The sequence below is a fragment of the Cryptomeria japonica genome, chromosome 7 (genome assembly GCF_030272615.1).
Source record: "Cryptomeria japonica chromosome 7, Sugi_1.0, whole genome shotgun sequence".
In the NCBI taxonomy this organism is placed as follows: domain Eukaryota; kingdom Viridiplantae; phylum Streptophyta; class Pinopsida; order Cupressales; family Cupressaceae; genus Cryptomeria; species Cryptomeria japonica.
This window is the reverse complement of record NC_081411.1, coordinates 608829654-608853619: the sequence shown is the minus strand read 5'-3', so window position 1 is coordinate 608853619 and position 23966 is coordinate 608829654. Positions and strand designations below refer to the sequence as shown.

The 23966-nt window shown below is 33.8% G+C and overlaps 1 protein-coding gene across 2 annotated transcripts; it reads left to right on the top strand.

Annotated features, from left to right (window-relative positions):
• The first annotated feature begins 13220 nt into the window (after positions 1-13220).
• Positions 13221-21348, top strand: LOC131060627 (CO(2)-response secreted protease). 2 transcript variants are annotated; one of them, XM_057993936.2, is made up of 11 exons: positions 13221-13562; positions 13866-13957; positions 14056-14153; positions 14353-14517; positions 14624-14735; positions 16546-17134; positions 17932-18029; positions 18225-18464; positions 18562-18676; positions 18791-19004; positions 20643-21348. In XM_057993936.2, the coding sequence occupies exons 1-11, from the start codon at positions 13482-13484 to the stop codon at positions 21206-21208; spliced, it is 2370 nt and encodes a 789-aa protein (XP_057849919.2). In that variant the 5' UTR covers positions 13221-13481; the 3' UTR covers positions 21209-21348. The 2 variants fall into 2 exon arrangements, with proteins under 2 accessions (XP_057849919.2, XP_057849920.2); XM_057993937.2 differs by lacking the exon at positions 13221-13562 and adding an exon at positions 13590-13695.
• Positions 21349-23966: the final 2618 nt, after the last annotated feature.

The window sequence follows — 23966 nt, the reverse complement described above, 5'->3', positions numbered from 1 at the left end:
TTGGAAAATGGTGTTTGGGTGGCTATATAAGGTTTTGCCTTAGTCAAACCCCCTTTTTTGGTGATTTCCACCTCCACAAATAGCCGATAGTGTATTGAAAATATGTATGCAAGAATCTTATGTGTGTATACAATCCTAAATGTGCTAAAATGCAAGAATTAGAGTTCTATCCTACGATATAAGCATAAAACCCTAAATGAAAATAATGTGAATGAAATTGATTCAAATCACAAATGCAATAGTGGATCTAATGCAATAATGTAGATCTGAAGATAAGTGTTGTGAAACTCATATAAGATATGAAAATAACATGAAACCATACCAAACCCTAAGGGAGAGGTACAAGCCAATCAACAGTCGATGATCTCCTATTATTATTTAATATCTTCAAAGCTTTAATTCATGATGAAAATGGTTGATGAAGACTTGATAAATGCTTGACTTACTGGTTGAAGACTCCACATAACCTGTACTTTCACTTCATAAGAGACTCCTTCAATTGCTAGAGTTGTTGGATCCTTCAAATGAGGAAAGGAAAGGCTATATATATGAAACCCTAACTTTGTTTTGATCATAGGACGACCTAGGAATGATACAATTTCACAAAAAGTTAGATTTAAACATTATAATACCGCCAAAACACAATCCTGAAATTTAGGGAGAAAAAGTCGGGACCGTGGTGGTATAGCCACCACCATGGTCCAACTGACTTTTTTCCAAATTTTTAGGGATGCAAGGTATCATGATTACAAAGTCAATCCTAGATTGATGTGACAGTTCAAGGTGTTTAGATATGCAAAATCGGGCCTGAAGGTTGAAATAGGACATAATTAGGGCTTTGATAAATTAATTAATTTGAAGAATAAAATAAAAAGGGACACACTTAGATTTAAGGGCCCAATTTTATGACGTGTAGAGGGTTGAAAGAGGACCTTGGATTTAATTAAATTAATTAATTAAATGATTAAAGGGAAATTAAAATGCAATATGCAACGCACTAAGGTGGGTGCTAACCTAAGCGTAGAATTGTGCCTCCCAATTAAGGGTGTACAATTTACGATGCTATATATATTTTTAAAATAGTTTGACTAAAGCCCATAGAAATAGAAAAAAGGATCTTGGATGCTCAAATTGAAAATCCTTGAGCCCATATGAAGGCCTTAAAAAGGAATACACTAGGTAAAGTGGGGTAACTTTGGTTCTAGAACAACTATCTAGATGGTGTGAAATTTGCATTGCCAAACTTAAACTAGTGATTGCAAATGTCATCTTTGGCTTAACATTAGAACTATGGGTAGATGGGGAGAGAAACATTAATATCCAAGGTGGGGTTTATAATTGTGGAAGATAGTTTTTGGACACCACTTCCAAAATTTCCACAAAAGCCTAGAGGAATTGATGCCTATTTTATGCCATATCAACTAGAATTGCCCCATGATTGTATCACAAGTTTTTCAATCCTTGTAATAATAAAAAATGATTTCATTACAAGACATGAGACTCATGATAGAATTTATAGAGAATAATTCTCATAGACATTAAATTCATCTATTGTGAACTCTCAAGTCTCACACACAAGGCAACTTGGGCAAAGAGCAATCATAATTTTGAAAAATGAGGGCCCACTAGATTTTTTATTGGTTGATGGAAAGACCATCACAAAATCCTAGACTATTCCAAAAAATATAGGGATTCATGGCTTTCTAAGCTCTCCAAAAGTTTTTGATAATAAAAGTTCCTTCAATGTGAATTACATTTTCAATAGTGAGAAGGGTTTGAAAATAAATCCCCTTCCAAGAGGATCTCCATAGGTGATACAATGTCAAACCATGATTTTATAGGCTTCATCTTTGATAAGTTCCTCGATAATCCATTTGACACAAAGTGCCAAACCTTATTTCTATGTGGATAAAGGTCTCAACATAGAAATCCCAAACAACTTGATGGAAACTCTTGTGGGTCTTTGAGGAAGGCAAAATAAATTTGAATGGAGAATCTTTTTCAATCTCATGTAAGATGCATTAGAAGGAAACCAACATGAAGAATACTAAATGTGGGTGGCTGCCAAAATTTTGGAACAAACTTAAATTTTTCCTATCAAAGATATTTGGAAAGAGTTGATTATGAGGAATTGAATTCCTCCAAAGATTATTGAATGATACAAAGATGATATGGTATAGTCACGACATGAGTAAGTCCTCGAAGAGAATAGTCTGAACCGTGCAACAAATGAAACACAACACAAACAAATCGAAATGATGGAGGCAATGCAGAAAACATGCTTTATTATATCAAGAATTCAAATACAACTGGTTGACAACATGCGGGCTTATAAGATTTGACACATGGGCCTGATTACAAACATGCTCAAATACAGTATCTGGGCTCAAGCAAGAATGCAAACCAACTCTAGATTTCCTAACCTTCACATTGTTCTCCTATATATGTCTTACTTCCCCCAAAACTATGTCTATTAGCTTGATTACATTGATTTATATGATATTCATAGCTCAAGGATGATCCACCTCGGCCCAAGATGGAACAATTACCGATGATATAGTTGTAACATGTAAAACAACAAGGCCAACCTCTGCCAAAGAAATCCCTCTGGAAACAACATAAAATGATGTGCGAACCCAAACGAATGTCGCCCACGAGCCAAGGAACATTGGAAGCAATGAAATTAGGCTCCACAAGCTATGAAAATGATCTACAAGATTCTCCATTAACAAATAGGTCCAAGTGGTTCCGATGCTCTGAGCTAGAAAACTATCCCAGATTTTGGAAGTGATAAATTCCCCAAAAAAAGATCCAAATGCCCTGTGACTTAGGATAAGGTAGATGAACATATCCACAAACAAAATCTAGCTCCATAAGATCCGGTGTGTGAATGTAGCAAAACGCAAAAAGAAATTCTGAAACTGCAAAACAAATAGCAAAATAGAAAGAAAAATTGTTTTTGGTTGATGCAAGATTGCCAAGAACTAGGGATGCTCTTGCATCAGACATCTGGGGTTGATGAAAAGTGAGTCCCTCACTTTGCAGGGGTCAGAGGAAAACCAAGACAGTCTGCCTCTACCTGAGAAATCCATGATGAGTCTTCAACTAGTTTGCCTTTCCACTTCACAAGATACTCTCTGTATTGTTTGCCTCGGGTGCTACGCCCAATTTTATTATCCAAAATATCTTCAATCTGGTCCGGTACTCTCCAGGGTATCTACTTCTCCAAGTTTGCTACATTGACTTCACTAAATTCTGCCTCATGATACTGATGTAGGTCTGCAATGTTGAATATAGGTGAAATACCCAAAGTATCAGGTAACTCCACTTCATACGCATTTTCGGAACTAAATTTCTTCAAGATCTTACAAGGTCCAAACTTCCTCATCTTCAACTTATTGTAGGTTCCAACTGGAAATATTTATTTTCTCAGCTACACTGTCACTTCATCTCCAACTTCAAATTCCTTGTGTCCCCTCTTTTCATCTGCTTTCTCCTTATACTTACTGTTCATGTCCTCCAAATGCTGCTTGACCTGATTATGTATTATCTTCATATTATTTGCAAATTCTTTCGCTTGTGCACTCCTTTTATCTTCATTACTGATGTCTCTCAACTCTTATATGCCTCTAGGGTGTATTCTGGTAACAATCTTAAAGTGTGTTCTTCCGGTACTCCTGTTCACTGAATTGTTGTAGGCGAACTCTGCTTGTGCAAGGATGAAGTCCCAACTTCTGAGTTTCTCTCCAACTAAACATCTCAACAAATTTCCCAAACTCTTATTTACTACTTTAGTTTGTCCATCGGTTCGTGGGTGAAAAGTAGAACTGAATTTCAAATCTTTCTTCATCTTCTTCCAAAGTGTTCTAAAAAAAAATCCAAAAAATTTAGTGTCTCTGTTAGAAACTATGCTCTTAGGTAATCCATGTAGTCCTACCACCTCTTTGAAAAATAGGTCAGCTATATGCACGACATCTATTGTCTTCTTACATGGTATGAAATGTGCCATTTTAGAGAATCTATCCACCACCACAAATATAGAATCATTTCCTCTTTGTGTTCTAGGCAATCCAAGTATAAAATCCATGCTTAGGTCCTCCCAAGGTCACTCTGGAACTGTCAAAGGCTTATACAATCCAATATTCTGACTACTACCTTTTGCAACTTGACAAATTCTGTAGCTCTGCACAAATTTATTGACATCCTTATGAATCTGAGGCCAAAATTAATTCTCACTTACCAAGGCTACTATCTTATCAACACCAAAGTGTCCTGCTAATCCTCCACTATGCTTCTCTTTTATCATATTCTCCCTCATAGAGCTCCTAGGTATACACAATTGAGTTCCTTTGGACAACATCTCATCTTGAATGAAATAATCTAGCCACTTGCTCATGTCCACCCTAACTGGTTCTCCACAAGATTTCCAAGGTTCTACAAAATCCAGGTCATCCTGATACAGATTATTCAATTCCTCAAAACCCAATACCTCCACTCTCATCTCTGTTAGCAAGTTCCTTCTTATACTCAAGGCATCAAAAAATTTATTTGAATTTCTATTTCTATACTTCAAAATAAAGGTATAACTCTACAATAACTCCACCCATCTCATGTGTCTTTGATTCAACTTGCCTTGACTATTCAAGTATTGCAAAGCTTGATGATCAGTATACAACACAAACTCCTTAGGTAATAAATAATGTCTCCACTTCTTCAATGCTTGAATTATGGCATAAAACTCTTGATCATACATAGAATATCTCCTTTTGGCATCATTCAATTTTTTAATGAAATAAGTTACTGGTCTTCCTTCCTAACTTAACACTGATCCAATTGCATTCCCACTTGAAATATTTTGCTAAAATCCGGTAAAGCCAACACATGCTGCTCTATCACCTTTTGTTTCAACAACTCAAAACTCTTATTTTCTCTAGATGTCCACTTGAAATCCTTCCTATCTCCTCTCATTGCTTCTATCATAGGGCTACAAATTGAATTGAAATTTCTAATGAACTTTTGGTAGAAACTAGCCAATCCATGAAATGATCTTACCTCCCCAATGCTTTCCGGTGTAGGCCATTCAACAATTGCTCTTACCTTTTCAAGATCCATCTTCAATCCATCCGCAAATATCACAAATCCTAGATAGACTAACTCTTCCTTCATGAAACTGCACTTCTTAATGTTTATCAACAACTTCTCTTCTCTCAATCTCTACAAAACTTGTCTCAAATGCAACATATGTTCTTCCTTGGTCTTACCAAAAATCAAGATGTCATCTAAGTACACAATAATAAACTTACACAAGAATTTCTTCAATACCACATTCATTAACCTCATGAAAGTACTCGTTGCATTAGTCAGTCCAAAAGGCACCACCAATCATTCATACAGTCCTTCATTTGTCTTGAATGTTGTCTTCCACTCATCTCCTTCTCTAATTCTGATCTAATGGTATCCACTTTTCAAGTCTATCTTTGTGTAGTATCTGGCTCCACTTAAACAATATATTATGTCATCCATCCTAAGCAAGGGAAATCTGTACTTCACTGTGATCTTGTTTATTGCTCTAGAGTCAGTACACATCCTTCATTATCCATTCTTCTTAGGTGCTAATACTACTGGAACTTCACAAGGGATCAAACTTTCTCTGATCAAACCTTTCTTCAACAGCTCCTGCACTTGTCTATTCAACTCCTCATTTTTTGCTGGTGTCATCTGGTGTGCTTCTTTATTAGGCAAACTAGCTCCAGGAATCAGGTCCATGCAATGACTGATACTTCTCACAGGTGGTAACCCATCAGGTACATTATCTAAAATGATGTCTCCATATTTTGTTAGAAATTCTTTTATCTCCTCCGGTTGTTCATCTTCATTCTCTGAATTTTCAGTCTTCTTATGCACTAAAGCAAAACACAAATCCTCACGTCTCAACCCATCCAGGAATATCCTTCCGTCTACCTAACAAATCCGAGAACTTGTATAAACTTCACTCTTAAGAGGATCCTCCAAGGGCAACAAAGTTTGATTCATCCAATTTGCAACAATAGTGTATATGTCCTTTCTCCCATCATGTATTGCTTGTCTATCATACTGTTGGTATTATGGATGTGTTGCATTGGTTTTGTCATTGATGTCAACACTTATCAACACTTATCCTTCTGGAGATTCTTGGTTATGTTCACCGACAAGTTCAGTGACTTATGGACAGTCACCGGTATTTGGTTCACCGACACTGAGGATGACTTGTTATCATTTGGAGATCACTTGGTTATGTCGAAGACATGGTTTGGACACTTGGTTTTGGTATTCTGGTTATTGGTCTAATCGGGTTGACATATTTGCTGTTACTGACAAATTGGTCTAGGTTATGGACTAACATGCATTATCTATTCCAGATCATCACGACACATTATGGAGATGATTTAATCAATTGGTATTGTTGTAATTATATTGAGCCGACATGATGCATTGCATCTTGACTTACTTGTAATTGATTTTATTGTAATATTCTTAATTAGTCGACCTACACATTTGGTCTTAGGTTTTGGTATATATGTAAGATCTCAATTGTGAGATGTAAGGATATGGTATGTAAGGTTATGGTATTGTAACATGGTATGTGCGAATATAGAAGATCTTATGAGCAGACCATAGAGAAGGTGATTATTAGAGCTTAACCGGTACTGAATCCAGCATTGGAGATGCTACTTTGAGCAGTACATTATCATTGGATTTATTCATCCAATTGTAGTTAGTGTGACTCTTATTTTGTGATTGAGCAATGAGCTCTAGGCGGTTGGCCTTTCTGCATGTGCAAACCCCATTTGTACACATATACTATCTGCAGTAGTATCATCTGATTGTGGGTAAGGTTTCCCATGTGGTTTTTTCCCCTTATAGGGTTTCCACGTACAAATCTCTATGTTATGTGTTGTGGATGTTGTTTCTCTTTCTGTTTCATGCATTAAGTTTCACCGGTATTGATATTTACTGTTAATCTATTAACCGACATCAAGTTTGGTTTACCGGTATTATGTATCGAGTTTGATTAAGTGTTATTTGGGTTGAAACTAATAGACAATTGATTCACCCCCCCCTGTCAGTTGCCTCCAGGTCCTAACACATACTGCCAAGGTTTACCCAACAAGATATGACATATATGCATAAGCATAATATCAAAAAAAACTTCATCATGATAAGATCCAAACATCCCGTGGACTTAAGATAAAGTAGATGAACATGTCCACAAACAAAATCCAACTCTGCAAGATCCGGTGTGCAAATGCAGTAAAATGTTGAAAGAAATGTTGAAACTGCAAAACAAAAAGCAAAACAAAAACAAAATGTTTTTGGTTGATACAAGATTGCCAAGAACCAAGGATGCTCCTGCATCATGATATTATTTTCCTATTGGACAAGGACAACTTTTTTATCGAGGTTGTTATTCCTAGAACTTCATTAGTAGATAAGCTTCCGTATGAAGTATTTGAAGATGAATGTATGGAATTTGTGGAAATAATTCTTAAGATACCTAAAGATGTAAATGTAGGAAGATTTGGGACTTATGATGAGGTTATGAGTAGATGTATTGGAAAGAGATCCATCAAGACTAAATTGGTGCCGAAAGGCAAGAAAGTGAGAAAATAATTAGAGGAAGCATTTTCTTCTTCGTCTAAGGTGTCTAAGGGTAAACAAATATCAAAGGAATCTGTAGAAGTTGTCATTGTTGAGATTGATGAAGACAACTTAGAGAAAGTTAGTGTGCAAAAGAGTGCTTCATCTAGGAAGTTGGTGATTGCTTCCCCTGCCTCTTTCGAGGAAGGCTCATTTCATGAAAACAAAGATCTTGAGATGCTTGTGAAGCTTGATGGTTTGAAAAGAGTTGGTGAGTTGTATCTCATTGTTCAGTCTTATGATTGTTGGTTGATAAAATTTCTTTTATGAAAACAAACTTATGAGAAATTCAATGATGGGGGACTTGCGCATTTCTCATTGAGTGACCTTCAGGATTTTAGAAGCTGACTCTTCATACATGGGGGGAGAAAAAGGGAGAGAAGGAAAACTGAAAGCAAAACTACTCTATAGCGATGCACTGAGAGTGATTTAGTGTAGTACAAGCACAAAGGAACTTCACAACGTGTAGCTCTAAGGCCCATCCAACAATCTACATTACCAAAAAATAAAAAATAAAATATAAACAACAACTTATTCCAACATAAAGCAATAAGTGCCATTCATCCACAAGATAACAAGTTCACAAAGACATAGTTTAATTCGCGAAGTCTTATAGCATATGTTTATGAAGTCGTACATAATTACAAAAATGAACAAAAAGATGTTCTTGCACACTGAAAAGAAATGATCATAAAGGCCAAAGGCATAGTTTAATTATCAGAGTCTCAAAAGCACAATTACAAATTAAAGGTGCAATTCTACTAGCAATTGTCTATATTCTTCTTCCTAAATTCTGAACCCTTACAAAAGAAAAAAACATTCCTTAAATAATCCCGAGCTAACGGCTCGACAGAGAAAACATAGAGAGTGCTTAAAACCATAAGCATCGTTGGCAATGTCATTAGCAATTGTAAAATGACCTCCCAAAAGATAAACTGAAAAGATTCAGCCTTTCGCGTAACTGCTATCAAATCCTCAAATGAGGGATCAAAACAAAGGAATCCACAACCACTACTGAAACCGCAAGCCACTGGCGATGAAAAACCCATCTTCTCAGGATAGCAAACAACAATACCTGACAATTGCCTTAATTGCAACGTGGCAACAGGAGGGAGCGTCCCAGGGACGCAATAAAATTCATAGAGTGCCTCATGAGGAACTGCCACGTGGCGTAGGTGAAAATACTTCAAAACACGGGCTCAAAGACCCGGGCCCACCAAAACAACAAAAACAACAAACTACCAGATGTCAACACCACTCGACTTCCTGGCAAAGGGAAAAGAGGAGCTCAAACATTATGAGCCATGTCACCATGTGGCGTATGTGGGGAGGCGAAAAGAACTTTGGGTAGAAAAGAACTTCGGTCCGGGGGAAAAAATAGAAGCTAACTCCGAAAGGGGTAGGGCAGACTTAAAGTCTACAATGATCATGACATTATTGAACAGGTGTGTGTTACATATTTGATCTGGAACAATTTTATTCCTCTAAATGTTGTTGATGTTCTTCCAAAAGTGTTGAGTGAATCCAATGAACCCTGCACAAAAGGAAATACATTGGAGAAGATGACTGAAAGGTTCTCGAAGGCACATCATGATCTTAAGTTGAAATTGGTTAATTTCATGAAGATGATGGACAATGCATTTCAACTATATAGATATTAATTAAGGTGGTTTGTGGCTACAAAATAGTTTAAATATGAAATAGAGTCCATTGAGTCTTAACTTACTGAGTTATACATTTATAAAGATGCCAACGGTGCAATGAGGTCCATGGCTTGGAATTTTAATTCTTAGTTGTCTATGAGGCAAAAACAAAGAGAAGAATATGTAAAAATATTTTGTGGACTCAAGGATGCCATGGAATTGTGACTGTCCACCTTTCTCAGGTTATTGGCTGATGCCGAAAGAGTTGAGCAGAGTGTTGTTAATATAGATGTCTTTGATGTTGCAGTGAGTCTGTGTGTTGATTGTGAATGCAAGAATAAGATTTTGTCTGCTACTATTCATTCTTGGAACTCTTCTTTTATTACTTTGAAGAATTAGTACAAGGATATTTGGCCTGCCAATGTTTGATAAGTATTTCTATTTACTTTCTAGAGTTGTAGTTGTTGATCTATATGGTTTTTGACTTGAGGAGTTACCCTTTGTCATTATTATCAAAGGGGGAGAAGTATCGATAGGGGGAGAAACAAATGAATATGTTTGCTGTAGAAATTTTTGTTTTGCCATCAATGACAAAGGGGGAGATTATTGCACATATGGATGTCATTGTTGTCATTGATGTCAAACCTTTGTAGTTGGTGATCTAGATATATGCATATATGTTCAACTACTGCATGTATCAGGTTATTGGTTTGGATGTTTGTTTTTATGTTTGCATGTTAGAAAACTATTTGTAGATTCATGTTATATTGATGAAATAAAGTAAGGTGATGATTTAATATCTTTTTGGAAGTTTGGCATTCCTTATTTGGTCTAGAAGTAATTCTATTCTCTTTTGTGTCTGGTTTGGTGAAACTGATTTTGGTTTGGAATGAATGTTTGTACTAGATATATATCTGATGATCATGTTGTCTATTTGGATTGATTTTCTTATCGTAACTATGCTGTAGATCAATTTGTTATGGTTCTTTTGGGATGAACCATTTTTCTTTTAGGTCCAGAATAAGACAATTTATGTTTAACGAATGAAGTGTTGTACCGGTTTGTGCATATTGGTTTGAGCAGTTGTGCATAAAGGTTTTTGGTGTTAATTGGAAGGTGTGCTGACTTGGTGAGAAGCCTCACAAATTTCTTATACCTTCCGGATAATGTATTTTGGGGTGATGCTATGTATACATTTCATAATTATTTTGGCCGGCCTATTGAAGTTTATTTTGGATCCGATTGATATATATTGAGAGAATTGGTTGTATTAGTGATGGATGTATGAGTGTATTAGATGAGATAAAGATGATGTGGTGTGTAAGTGGTGGAGCAAAAGTTGTAAGAAGATTCAAAGATGTATTGAGCAAACAAATGAGTATTCACTGTGAACTATTATTTGCATTCTAACATATGCTATTTGTATACAATTCAATGTACTATTTATATTGTATTGTGAGAGCAATTTTGTATCTTGCCCCGAAGAAGTGATCTTCCAACTATGCAAGTCCTCTTTTGTATCTTTCTTGAGCTTGTGCACCTTAATTTGCAAGTTTGAAGTAGTAAGCTCTTTTTGGTAGGAAGTCTTGTTCATTGTAAAACAATTACTATATATTGTGAGTTGGATCTCACCGTGGTTTTTTCCCAATATATGTTTTCCATGTAAAAATCCTGGTGTTCTTGTGAGAGTGTTTGAATGTTTGTGTTGTTTACTTTAATACACATGTATTAAGATAATTGTTGTTGTTCAAATAATTTAATATATTCATTTTTTTTTGAATGTTGATTCACCCCCCCTCTCAACTTCCAGTAATGTTCAACAATTGTGGGATTTTTGAATGAATGAAATTTATATATTGATTCTTGTGATTATTGACATCCATAGTATGTGAAATATTTGTAACTATTGCTTAATTCATTTTTTCTAGACACTTTTTAGTATATGGCACACTATTATCTTAGTTTCAATTCTTGTATCAACACATACTTGTACATCTAATATAGATAGAGAGAAACTAGACTATTACATATTAAACCTTTATAAATATTTCCTTCATTTATTTTTCTTTTGAATATAAGTGGCGTATATGTCAAAAGTATTTCACATATCAAATGTGCATTTGGTTTGCAATTATATTTTTCAATTGCATATTCTATGATCTTGCTCATTTCTAGTTAATAGATAAGATCATCCTCATACCCCTTAGGATCCAAGTTGTTGGTATCAAGGTAGGGATTTTTTATTCTAGTATAAATGTATAGATATATAATTGAAGGAGAGTTGTACACTTGGCACAACTTTAGAGAATACAAACAAACATTGAAAATATCAAAAAATGACTCTGAACATGTATCTATGGGTTTCATAAATATTTAACAAATGATTCACTCTACATGAGAAAAACAATGCTAATAATTCAAGATTCAAACCATTTCATCAATCCACATGTCAACTTAGATCAAAACCAAAACACCCTAAACAACATGTTACCATGTCATATCAAAATCCTTTCAAATTTTAAGTAAATATAGACATTCTTATGTTTGAAGGTACATTTGCTTTCATGAAGTTGTACATTTGGATTTAAACGTTTAAGGAATAATTTTTCATCAACAACTTCGCTAATACTAAGAATATTTATCCTCACAACGTTAAAAAAATACCTATTTTAGTATCCTATTAGTGGGAAACACTAAATGCACAATTTATCAAAAGGATCATCAACCTATTCATTCCAATCATCAACCTATTCAACCTTGGAATGACTTTATTAGTGCTCCATAAGAAGAATTATACCTCCTCAAACATCATGAAAAAGACAAGTGTTGAAAATTGTGCCAACATAAGGAGTAGTTAGTAGAATAACACAATAATAAGTACCACGACTATTTTGTGATCCCCACATACATTAAATCCATATTATCAATGTGACATACAATTAATTCCTAGGAAAGTATCGCTCTACCCAAAGTGTGGCTTCCCATTTCAAGATGGACCATAGTTTTACAAAATATTAAATATTTTATGCAAGGTTTGCAAAACCTTTCCAAATATTCTTCCACTTGCTAAATATATATTGTATAAGTGCATAGTATAGACAAAATGAATCATTGCTCAAGAGAAAAACATACCATAACCATCTTGCATCATCTAAACTTCTTTGTACTCATAAAAGAAAAAAGAAAAAAAAAAGATTTTCTAATAATTTATCAACATATATATACATTCATTCTTGAAACATTTGTTATATACAACATATTACTCATATTACACTATTAACTTAAATTACTTATATAAAAAATATCATAAAAATAATCCTAGTCATAAAACACAACTTATAAATTATTATCCATTAGATATAAATCAATACAAATTAAATCACCATTTAATTAATCATAACTTATATCTTAACACTATTTAGATTCCCTCACCATATTCTCATGCACCAATGATGATGCGTTATGTAGCAATTTAACTTTTAAAACCCTAGATAATTAGCTCATACCATCTTAACCAAAGCACTGCCAAAGCACCCATTTGCTTTGATTTTAGTTTAAGATTGGAAAAAGTATCCCAACAAGAGAAAAGTAATAATTCCAATTGTGTATAAACTCAGCAAATGCAACTGGTTCACCCATCCACAACACCAACACTGGCGAATTTTTTTTTGCACATGGTTGGAAAAGTGATGCTACTTACACGACACTCTCGCCCTTTATTCCCCACCACAAAAGCCCAGGGACAGTAGTTATGTCATCTATCATAACCACCAAATTTATATGACTTAAACGCATCAATGTCTCTTCAGTTGAGCTCATGCCGGTTGCGTGGGTTGTGTTCAAAGGAGTAATCTGTAAGTTCAAAGAGGGCCCACATATCTCAGAAAATAGGATTGCATGAATAGAGAATGAAATTTCTGATCCATATGGAGTAATGAATGAAAGCTGGGAGGGGTAATAATGCTTGAAGCATCAAACAAATAGATATTTGTACTTACACTCTTCCTTCGTTTCTTGAACTGAAATTGATTATTCCCTACGCTTAGCACATCCTCACCATAAATTTATTACAACCAGCTAGCTTTATATAAATGGATGAGTCATGGACAGAATATACATTGAGTGAGCTTTCTGCTCTGTGATTTGGAACAATACTTCTCGATGACAGGACCTTGCAGATTTTTAGCTCCACTGGTGCTCCTAATATGTTGTTTTGCAATTTATGCTGAATCTCAGAGACAGGTTTCACATATTGCTCTTAATTAGACTGTAAAAAGATTTCAAGTTTTATTTGGTATTACAAAATGGGTGTCACATATTGCTCTTAATTAGACTTCAAAAACATTTCAAAGTTCTGTGGGGTATTACAAAATGGGTATCACATATTCCTCTTAATTAGATTTCAAAAAACATTTCAAAGTCCTGTTTGGTATTGCAAAATGGGTATCACGTATTGCTCTTTATTAGATTTCAAGAACATTTCATGTTCTGTGAGGTATTAGTACAGAATGGGTATCATTATATGATGGGTGTTTGTTTGTGCAGGCTTATGTAGTTTACATGGGGTCTTCCAATGGTGCTGAGAAAGGCTATCTCAAATCCTCCCATCTAAACATGCTAGCTTCTGCTGTCAGAAGGTAACAACAATGATGCTCAATGGCTTTTGGTGGATATCTTCATATCTCAATTACCATTTAGTGCTAAGGAATGAAACTTTTGTTGGGCTATTTTGCAGTTTAAAGGTGGCTAGGCAGTCTCTGCTATATTCATATTCCCATTCCATCAATGGGTTCTCTGCAGTTCTCTCTGAAGAACAAGCCCAATCAATTGCTTGTAAGTTATCTTTTTTCTTTTAGTGTATATCAAGGTCCAAATAAGGTGGCCACTGGGATAATTTAGAAAACCTTATGAATGATGCAAATCTTGATGGAGGATCAGTTATGTAAGTTTTGCAAAAGGCTAATTTAATCTGGTTTTTAGGTAAGAGGTGGAAAAGATTATTGGTTATAACTAGTCTTTATTGTTGGTGTAGCAATGGCGGGAGTTGTTTCAGTATTTCCCAGCAGGATGCACAGTCTGCACACTACAAGATCATGGGATTTTCTGGGTTTGGATGCAGACTATGTGGGAGGAAGTTTAGAATCTCGATTAAATGCTCCTGCCACAAGTGATGTGATTATAGGCTTACTTGACACAGGTATTAAAAAAAGGGGACCATTTAAATCTATCATAATTGTGATTGTGTGGTTTTCTCAATTTATGAACTTGTATTGTCAAACACTTTAAGTTCTGTTTGCGTGCAGGTGTGTGGCCCGAATCCGAAAGCTTCAATGACGAAGGAATGGGACCCATTCCTGATAAATGGAAAGGGAAATGTGATCTAGCCGATGATTTCAATTCCTCTAATTGTAACAGGTTGGTATCGAAACCAATGAGATTTTTTTCCTAGATGATAGATTATAAAGTATTATCTATCGAATATGGAATAACCTATTACCATTTATCTCCATCTATTTAGTTTATGGATTTGAATTCTTTTAGAAAGCATTTTCTTTGTGAGAACGCCAGGTTATAATAATAAAGAAACTATTCTGATCGTATAGTTTGAAAACAGAAAGTATTATAAATGAAACGTTTTTTTCTTCAGAACTATTAGGTAAATATTAATTATTCAAAATATAAATGTTATTAAATACGTATTTATTATTCAAAATATAAATTATGTTATTAAAAATGTTAGGTGTCTGCGTGTACGCCACTTTGCTGATACTTGGGTAAAAGAAGAACAATCGTCTGGACAAAGCATTGGCAGAAACTATTAAGGAAAGCAAAATGGCTATGAATAATTAAAAGTTATTTTATATCTTAACAAGAGCTATATCTTACGTGTGCAACTTTTCTTTGTGCTAATTGCTTTTTATTCTTATACTACTCGGTTTTATATAATTCAAATTTGATTCATTAAGACACATTTTTTTTTTGACGTGTGAGACTTTTCAGTCTTTTTTGGATTTAATTTTCCATTCATTTTATATATCAACACACAAATGTTACCAGTGTCGTAGAATTTACTTCAATGTTTTTAACATTAAATCTTTAGATTTGTTAGAGTAAACAAAGATTGGGAAAATTAATATAATAAATAGAACCCATTTTGCATGGGTTGTATGGCAATTTTCATGGAATTCTAAGGGTGATATTAGGATATGAGTGTTGGAATGTGTCTATGGTTTTTCTTTGGAATTTGTGATATGGTTTAATAGTCTTTTGTGAAATCTTTCATTAAAATGGTGGCATCAATTTAAAAAAATGGGCAGCTCAACGGCTTTACAAATGATATCAGAGTGGGAACGTGGATTCAATTATCCTTAAAATCTTTAATTGAGATGGTAGCCGTTCATCTACTTTACAATAGATAGAAAGTATAGCTTAAGTATGATAATAACTGATTTTGGATTGGGTTGTATGGTAAATTTTATGGAATTCTAAGGGTGAAACCAGAATATAGATAGAAAGTATAACTTAAGTATGATATGGATATAGCATCTTTAGAACATTTTTAGTAACAAGAAATAGACTGGAAAAATTATGAATATAAATAGAACTAATTTTACATGGGTTGTATAGTAATTTTCATGGGTTTCTAATGGTGATATTAGGATATGAGTGTTAGAATAGGATCTTTTTTTGGAATTTGTGACATGGTTTAATAGTATGTTGTGAAATCCTTCACTAAGATGGTAGTATCTTTTCAAAAAAATTGGCAGCTCAACCACTTGACATGTGGTATCAAAGTGGGGTCATGTGTTCAAATCCCCCTTGATAACAATGAAGGGGAGATTGTTAGAACTTGGTCTGATTTAATAGCCTCTTGTGATATCTTTAATTAAAATGGTAGTGGCTCAACCTTTTTACAATAAGTGGCTCAATCTTTTTACAATAAGTAAAAAGTATAACTTAAATTTGATATTATGAATATAAATATAACTGATTTTGCTTGGATTGTATGATAAATTTCATGAAATTCTAAGACTGAAAATCAGAATATGAGAAGAAAGTATAGCTTAAATATGATATGGGTATGGACTCTTTTTAGAACATTTGTAGTAACAAAAACGGTAAATTTGAGATGAAATAATAGTAAAGGCAGTAACAGTGACAACAAAAGTACTTCGTACATGTTTATGACTTTCTGTTTTTTTGTTTTGTTTTGTTACAATGACAGAAAACTGATTGGGGCTCGTTTCTACGGCGATGGATCGTCTGTGTCTACATATCATGAAGCAAACTTGCCTATTTATAAGGGTCCCAGTAATGATATGAATCAATTTTCAAGGCCAACTGCATCTTATGGATCGGCAAGGGATTCCCAGGGACATGGCACCCACACTGCTACAACTGCAGGAGGAAGAGCAGTCACAAATGCAAGTTACTATGGTTTGGCAAAAGGAGTTGCCAGAGGAGGAGCCCCACTTTCTAGAATTGCTGCCTATAAAGTGTGCTCTGAAGAGGGATGTTCTGATGCAGACATACTTGCAGCCTTTGATGATGCAATCAAGGATGGTGTAGACATTTTATCTCTTTCTCTTGGTGGTCCTTCGTTTCTGACCCCAAATTTATTGACAGATGGCATAGCCATTGGGGCATTTCACGCAGTACAGAATGGCATCCTGGTTGTTTGCTCTGCTGGGAATGACGGACCTTACTCTTATACAGCAGTAAATACTGCACCCTGGATTTTGACTGTGGCAGCAAGTACTGTTGACAGATTTTTTGATTCCAAGGTGGTATTGGGTGACAACAAAACATATGAGGTAAGGGGTTTGAGCCTCTTTTCATTCTATGTATCCAATATTAAGATTATATCCTAAATTTTTTGCATTTAATCCTCACAAACCCAAGAATTTATGAGACTGATTTGCAATAGGTTGAAAAAAAAATTGTTTTCTAAATTAATTGTGTTTTTATATTGGTATTTTAAATCATATTTAGTGATCATTTTTTCTTTAATTTTGATGATGGATCTCTTAGTGTGATTCAAAATGTTCGTAAAGAAAAATTCACAAATAAGTAATCAACTGAAGCTGTGAAAAACTCATGCTAGCTTAGCTGCTATTTATATATCATGATGTTTGAACTATCGTTACCAATTTTAGATTGTGAATGCTTCACATATGCTCGTATTAAAATTTTATTCTATTCATTTTGTATGTTTTTGTATCAACATTTGAATCACATTTAATGATCACTCTCTTCATTTGAATGATAGATCACTTAGTATGATAGTAACCATGATATAAAAACATACACAATTAAGTAATCAGTACATAAATTGCGAAAAACTCATGCCAACTTAATTGCTATTTATATCATGATGTATGCAAACTTTTACCCAATCCTTAGTATTTATTAATTAATTAAAAATCATAATAATACAGCACATTTTGCATTTTCAATTAGTTAATTAATTAATGAATACATCAACTGTAAAGTCTAATAACTGCATAGACAATAGGTACAAAGTATCAATCTAATTTTAGAATTCTTCACAAATGTCCATATTGACAATTTATTCTATCCATAATTGTTTTTTCTTTTTATTACTTCGCAGGGACAAGCATTGAACTATTTCAAGCTCAATGAAAGCTCTTATCCCATTGTTTTTGGAGGGGATATTGCAGCACCTAATATTTCCACCGGTTCTGCAGGGTAAGTGTTTTAAGACCTAGTGTTATAGCCATCAATGTTGCAAAACCAATCTAAACTCCAAACTGTAAAGTGAACCATATAATTCATTAATAGCTCTGCAACATACAAAATGCAATTTCCCAAGTTAATTTTACATAGACAAAGAAAACAAAAGAGATTGCATTTTAACACAGATAATGCTTTTTAACAATACAGGCGTTGCATAAGCGATTCTTTAGACGCAACGAAAGCAAAAGGCAAAATAGTGTTATGTGTTCAGAATGAGGTGGACCAAAGCAGACAATCGAAGAGTTACAGTGTTCAAAGTGCAGGTGGCGTGGGAATGATCATAGCTGATGACAATAACAAGTTCTTCCCCTCTATTTATGCTTTTCCTGCCACTCAAGTCTCAAAGGATGATGGAAAGAAAATCCACGCTTATATCAGATCTACCAAGTAATTCTACTTTCTTCAAACAACATTATATGTCAATAGCTCATTGCTTTAATATCATTACCTGACAATAATAGGTTTATGATAATATGATGAGCAGTATAGCAAGTGCAACCATTCTTCCAGCAGAAACGCTTGTAAAGTTCAAGCCTGCACCAGTTGTTGCCAAATTTTCAGCACGGGGCCCCAGCAAACTTACCGAAAACATTCTCAAGGCAAGTTTCAGAATTCTTGATTTGGTTTATTTGTGAATTCTTGGTTGAACATGGAATTAGAACTAAGAGTTTTCTTACCAACTATGATCTGTTGGGTACAAATGATGGTTATAGCCGGATATTGCTGCCCCTGGAGTGAACATCTTGGCCGGATGGACGATGTCAAGCCCCTATAGTGATCCACCACTGGGGGAAAATCCTTCCCCCTACGCCATAATCTCAGGGACCTCCATGTCCTGCCCACACGTCAGTGGAGCTGCAGCCTTCGTAAAATCTGTCAATTCCAATTGGAGTGCCTCTGCAATCAAATCTGCACTCATGACTACAGGTACTAATGTACTTACATATTGCATTACCATTAGACACATGGAACATTTTCACTCACATGAGCTATCTAAACAAGTTAATTAGAGTGTGTTGTTTAAATAGAAATTTCTTTGATTTATTTAGGTGGTTTATCTGAAATCACATTTCATATTTTTATTTATGTAGCATACAAGATGCATCTTTACTTGCTAAGATCTATTTATTAATGTGATTTAGATCTATCTATTAATGTGATTTAAAGATGAACCATCTAAACAAGTTGAATTAAGAATGTGTGTTTAAATGGAACAATCTTTGATTTATTTAGGTGGTTCATCGAAAATCACACTTGTTTTGTCACTAGATCCATCTATTAGTATGATTTAAGATGAACCATCTAAACAAGTCAAAGCTTAGAATGTGTAGATGACCATCTAAACAAGTCCAATTCAGAATGTGTGTTTAAATGGAACTGTCTTTGATTTATTTCCGTGGTTCATCTGAAATTACACTTGTTTTGTCACTAGATCCATCTATATTTAAGATGAACTATCTAAACAAGTAAAATTCAGAATGTGTGTTTAAATGGAACCCTCTTTTATTTATTTAGGTGGTTCATCTGAAATTACACTAGTTTTGTCACTAGATCCATCTATTAGTACGATTTAAGATGAACCATCTAAATAAGTCAAAGCTTAGAATGTGTTATTTAAATTTAATCCTCTCCACAACTAGCTTATTACATTTGTTTCAATCACTATTCTTTTGAGCAAAAATTTAAATCATTGTTTTACTTCAATTTGTTTAAGTTAGATTAATGATTTAATATCTTGCAAATTTAAACGCCTAATTCTTTTTCAAACATATTTTTTAATTTTTTCTTATTTTTACTTATTGATTTTTATTTAAGAGTAATTTTATTTTATTATTTATTTTAAAAAATAATTTAGTTTTTAATGTAAATTTTTCTTTTTTAATAAATAATTATTATTTATTATTTCTATAATTCTTTTGTTGTTTTTATTTTTAAAAAATTAAATATTATATATTTATATGTGATTATTTTTTAAAAGATTTAGTTTATACTTTTAATATTTTCAAATATATGTTCTTTTGATTTTTATATACATAATTTTTTGTATATTTTAAACTAAATTATTTGATAATTGATTATAAAATGTGATTCAAAAAATTATATATTTGACAATTTTCAATTTTTTTACTTATATAAAAACAAAACTTAAGATTTCTATTTTTTAAAATCAAAACAATTGAATCAAATTTATATCATATTTTTCACATATTAATATAAAACATATAAAAAATAAATTAATATTTTAAAATTTATAGTAAATTTTTTGATATAATATATCAAATAACTTTTTCTAAACAAAATTAGAATAAATATATATATATATATATAAAGAGAGCATACTAATGTTAGTACATCATATATTTACTTAGCATATATATTTATGTATGATTATATATAAATTAATGGCTAATAATATAATGATAAAATTATATTTTTTGTTATAATTAAATAATTATTTATGACTTTTACACTTGAAATATATTAAATTATCATTAATTGTTGAATTATTAATTTTTTTTTGATCAGTAAACCTTTTTAACAGTTATGTGTGCATCTATGTTGCAGCAACTACCACAAACAATGCAAACACACACATAACGAATGACACAGGGTATGCTGCCACAGAATTCGACTTGGGAACAGGAGAGCTAAATCCCATGAATGCGTTGGATCCAGGACTAGTGTATGAAAGTGATCCAAATGATCATTTCTTGTTCCTATGCTACTTTGGATACAACCAAACTCAAATTGGTACCATCTCTGGAAACAAATCTTTTGTCTGTCCTGCTGAATCTAGCACAGATCTCATTAGCAATCTTAACTATCCCTCAATCGCTATAGCCAAATTGAATGGCACCAGGTCACTGGTTCGAACCTTGACAAATGTGGGTCCTCCCAATTCTACATATAAAACAACTGTTGTTTCGCCTCAAGGTGTAAGTGTGACAGTATCTCCTGAAGAACTGGTGTTTTCAACAAATAAGAAGAGCATTACTGTGAATATAGAGTTGAAGGTGACACAGACTCCAAGTGCATCAATTGTCAAAAACTATGTGTTTGGAAGTTTGAGCTTCTCTGATGACACTCACACAGTCACTACACCCATTATTGTTAATCCCGTTTCTATGTAACATTCATTCATGATGTCTGTTTCTGAGTAACATTCATTCATGATGTCTGTTTCTATGTAATATTCATTCATGATGTTACATAATCAACTGTTACGAGCTGAATAAGGCAGTTGAATAAAATCCAAGGTTAATCATGGTCATTTTACTTGAGTTGCTATATATGATTTATTTAATTTAGTTAAGATTCTAACTACATTGAAAGCTTCACCATTGATATGCAGAAATCATGTGCAACCTACAAGATGGTATTAAACCTAACCTGTCATGAATTCTTCTATACAAAGAAAAATCTTTTAGGATTACTGTCCTAAGGCAGGCAAACAATATCATCATTTATCTTGCAGAATCTAATTGAGTAATATTAAGAGCTGTGCTTGCGAGCAATGTACCGCCATTGTTATACCGGTATCAGCCACCTTAATGCAACCAAGCATAACAAACCAAAACTATGATGAGCACTATTCAATTATTATATCATTAAGGCTTACCCAGTCATTTATATATCTACTAACTAATAAAGATAAGATAAGTAGCTGACCTATTTTGTTCTTTTTAGCAAAACGACATTGGACATAATTTTAATTTTTCTTTTTAGATGATAATTTCTTCTATAAATGATCTTAAAGTCAATTTAGAATAATCTATTTTTTTATGCTGTTGATCACAATTTGAATCATTTTTAATTTTAACCACTTTGTAATCAACTTTCCTTGTTATCTTGTCAATTTATCAAAAGGAGATCATCCTAATAATTATTTGTTTGTTTATCTAGAAATTAAGACCCTCCCAATAAGAATATATCTTACCCATCTCCAACCACAAATTCATACCCAACTAAACCTAGGTTGCCTTTAGAGGTGCCATCAAAGTTTTCTTAATGGGTAAGTAATTTATCTCAACCAACACCCCACTCAATATCTATACAACTATTGAAAGAAAGAAAATTGTTTTGATTGAGAAAAATGTTTTATTTGCATTGGGCTTGGGCTATTGAGAAGAGGGAAGCTCAATTGGAAAGTCATCTTCTATTGCTAGGAATCCCTAATTGGATAGTAAGCCTCCTCAGATAGGGCTATAAATAGTTTGGACCTTACCCCTTTTATATTTAAGAAGGGATTGATTACTTGGGGAAGAGGTGAAGAAGATATTCAACCCTTACCCAAATATATAGGTAGGGGCTCACCCTTCTTACATAATTATGGTAGAAGGTATAGAACTATTCTTCCTTGTGGGGAGATAATATATAGGGGTAGGAGAGAGATAAAAATAGTGAGTGCACCCTCCCTTTCTATTATCCATCTCCAGTATTGAAATGGTAGAGAAAACATAGACAAAGCCAAATTAAACCATTGCTTCATAAGAATACAAAAACATACAATATTATTTAATTGAATTCTTTAAGATAATATTTCATCACATTCCATTGGCATATAAGCCCATTTATCTTCTCTAGTAAAATGAACTAACTACTAACGTTAATAACTTCCAACAAACTAACTATTAATATATTTATTTGCTATCTTTTATTATTTTATTTAATCTAGTCTATACCAAATGATTGATCAATATTTTTTTCTATTAATTAACAAGGAGTCTTAATACAAAAATGTAGTCAGAGAGAGTTCAGTATCTAAACAAACCACATAGAAGTTCCTAAGCTACCGCATCTAGATCCCCTGTTATAGCCTTATACACAGAAATACAACCCATATAGCGCCCATATACAACCCATATACAAAAAGATACTCGAAAGTTTTAACACAACATAATTATATGAGAGACAAATGAAAGTATTGATTATTGGACAAACTGGAAGACAACATGCAGAGAGCTACTGTCATTAACTGCCATAGCCCAGGCAGTCCAACCCAACGGTCCATCCATCCAAACTAGCTCTTTCCCTGCTTGCATATGATCCAGGTACAAATGTATAAAGACTTTAGCGACCGGGAGATCTGCCTCCTGCTGTTGTTCCTCTCCATTCTTTAGCTCATTCTATTCTCTCATAAAGTTATGCAAGGTGGTTTCAAAAGGATTCCTATCAACCTCTTGCCTTGCCCATGTAAATCCATGAGAAACTTCCCATATGAAGATTCTAGCAGTACCATCTTGCATGAGATTCTCAAACTTTCTCTTGGACAACCTCATCACCATAGTCACCTGCGAGCAACTCATGTATAATGAGTCTCCTTAGAGACTCGTTAAGTGTGCTGCTTCTAGCAGGTTCTAGCATTAAACACACTATCATTCCTAAACTTCCATATAGTCCAAATAATATCTGCTGAAAGAATAGACCATAAATTATTGAAATATTTCTTGAGGTTATCCACAAAACCAAATAAGATATTAGAGACATTAATGTTGCAATTGACAGAAAGGCCAAAAAGAAACCAGACTTATTTAGCAAAAAGTCAATCAAAGAATAAGTGGTTAATAGTTTCAGGCAATCTACAAAATGAACAAATGTTACTCCTCATCAGGCTTCTTCACAGGTAACCTATGCAACAACAAACACCAAAGGAAAAATTTCTTTTTGGGTTCGATAGGCCTGCCCCACAAATGCTCACAAACTTTCTACCATGCTACAGGGTTAAGGCTGAAGTTCCAAGTGCTTCTCAAATGGTTAAAAATGTCATCATTATTAGAAAGGAGATTATAAATGGTCTTGGCTTTGGTTGCATGAAGTGCAAATCAATCAATCTATTTGAAGGAAAGAAAGAACTTGCTGTTACAAACACGAAGGAAGGGAGGAGGAAGG

What these genes read in the sequence shown, in the direction of transcription:
- LOC131060627 (XM_057993936.2), top strand. Translation starts at nt 13,482, where the DNA reads ATGACAGGACCTTGCAGATTTTTAGCTCCACTGGTGCTCCTAATATGT. An exon ending in CTAGCTTCTGCTGTCAGAAG is followed by an intron (nt 13,958 to 14,055) that starts GTAACAACAATG and finishes GCTATTTTGCAG; the next exon opens with TTTAAAGGTGGCTAGGCAGT. An exon ending in TATAGGCTTACTTGACACAG is followed by an intron (nt 14,518 to 14,623) that starts GTATTAAAAAAA and finishes GTTTGCGTGCAG; the next exon opens with GTGTGTGGCCCGAATCCGAA.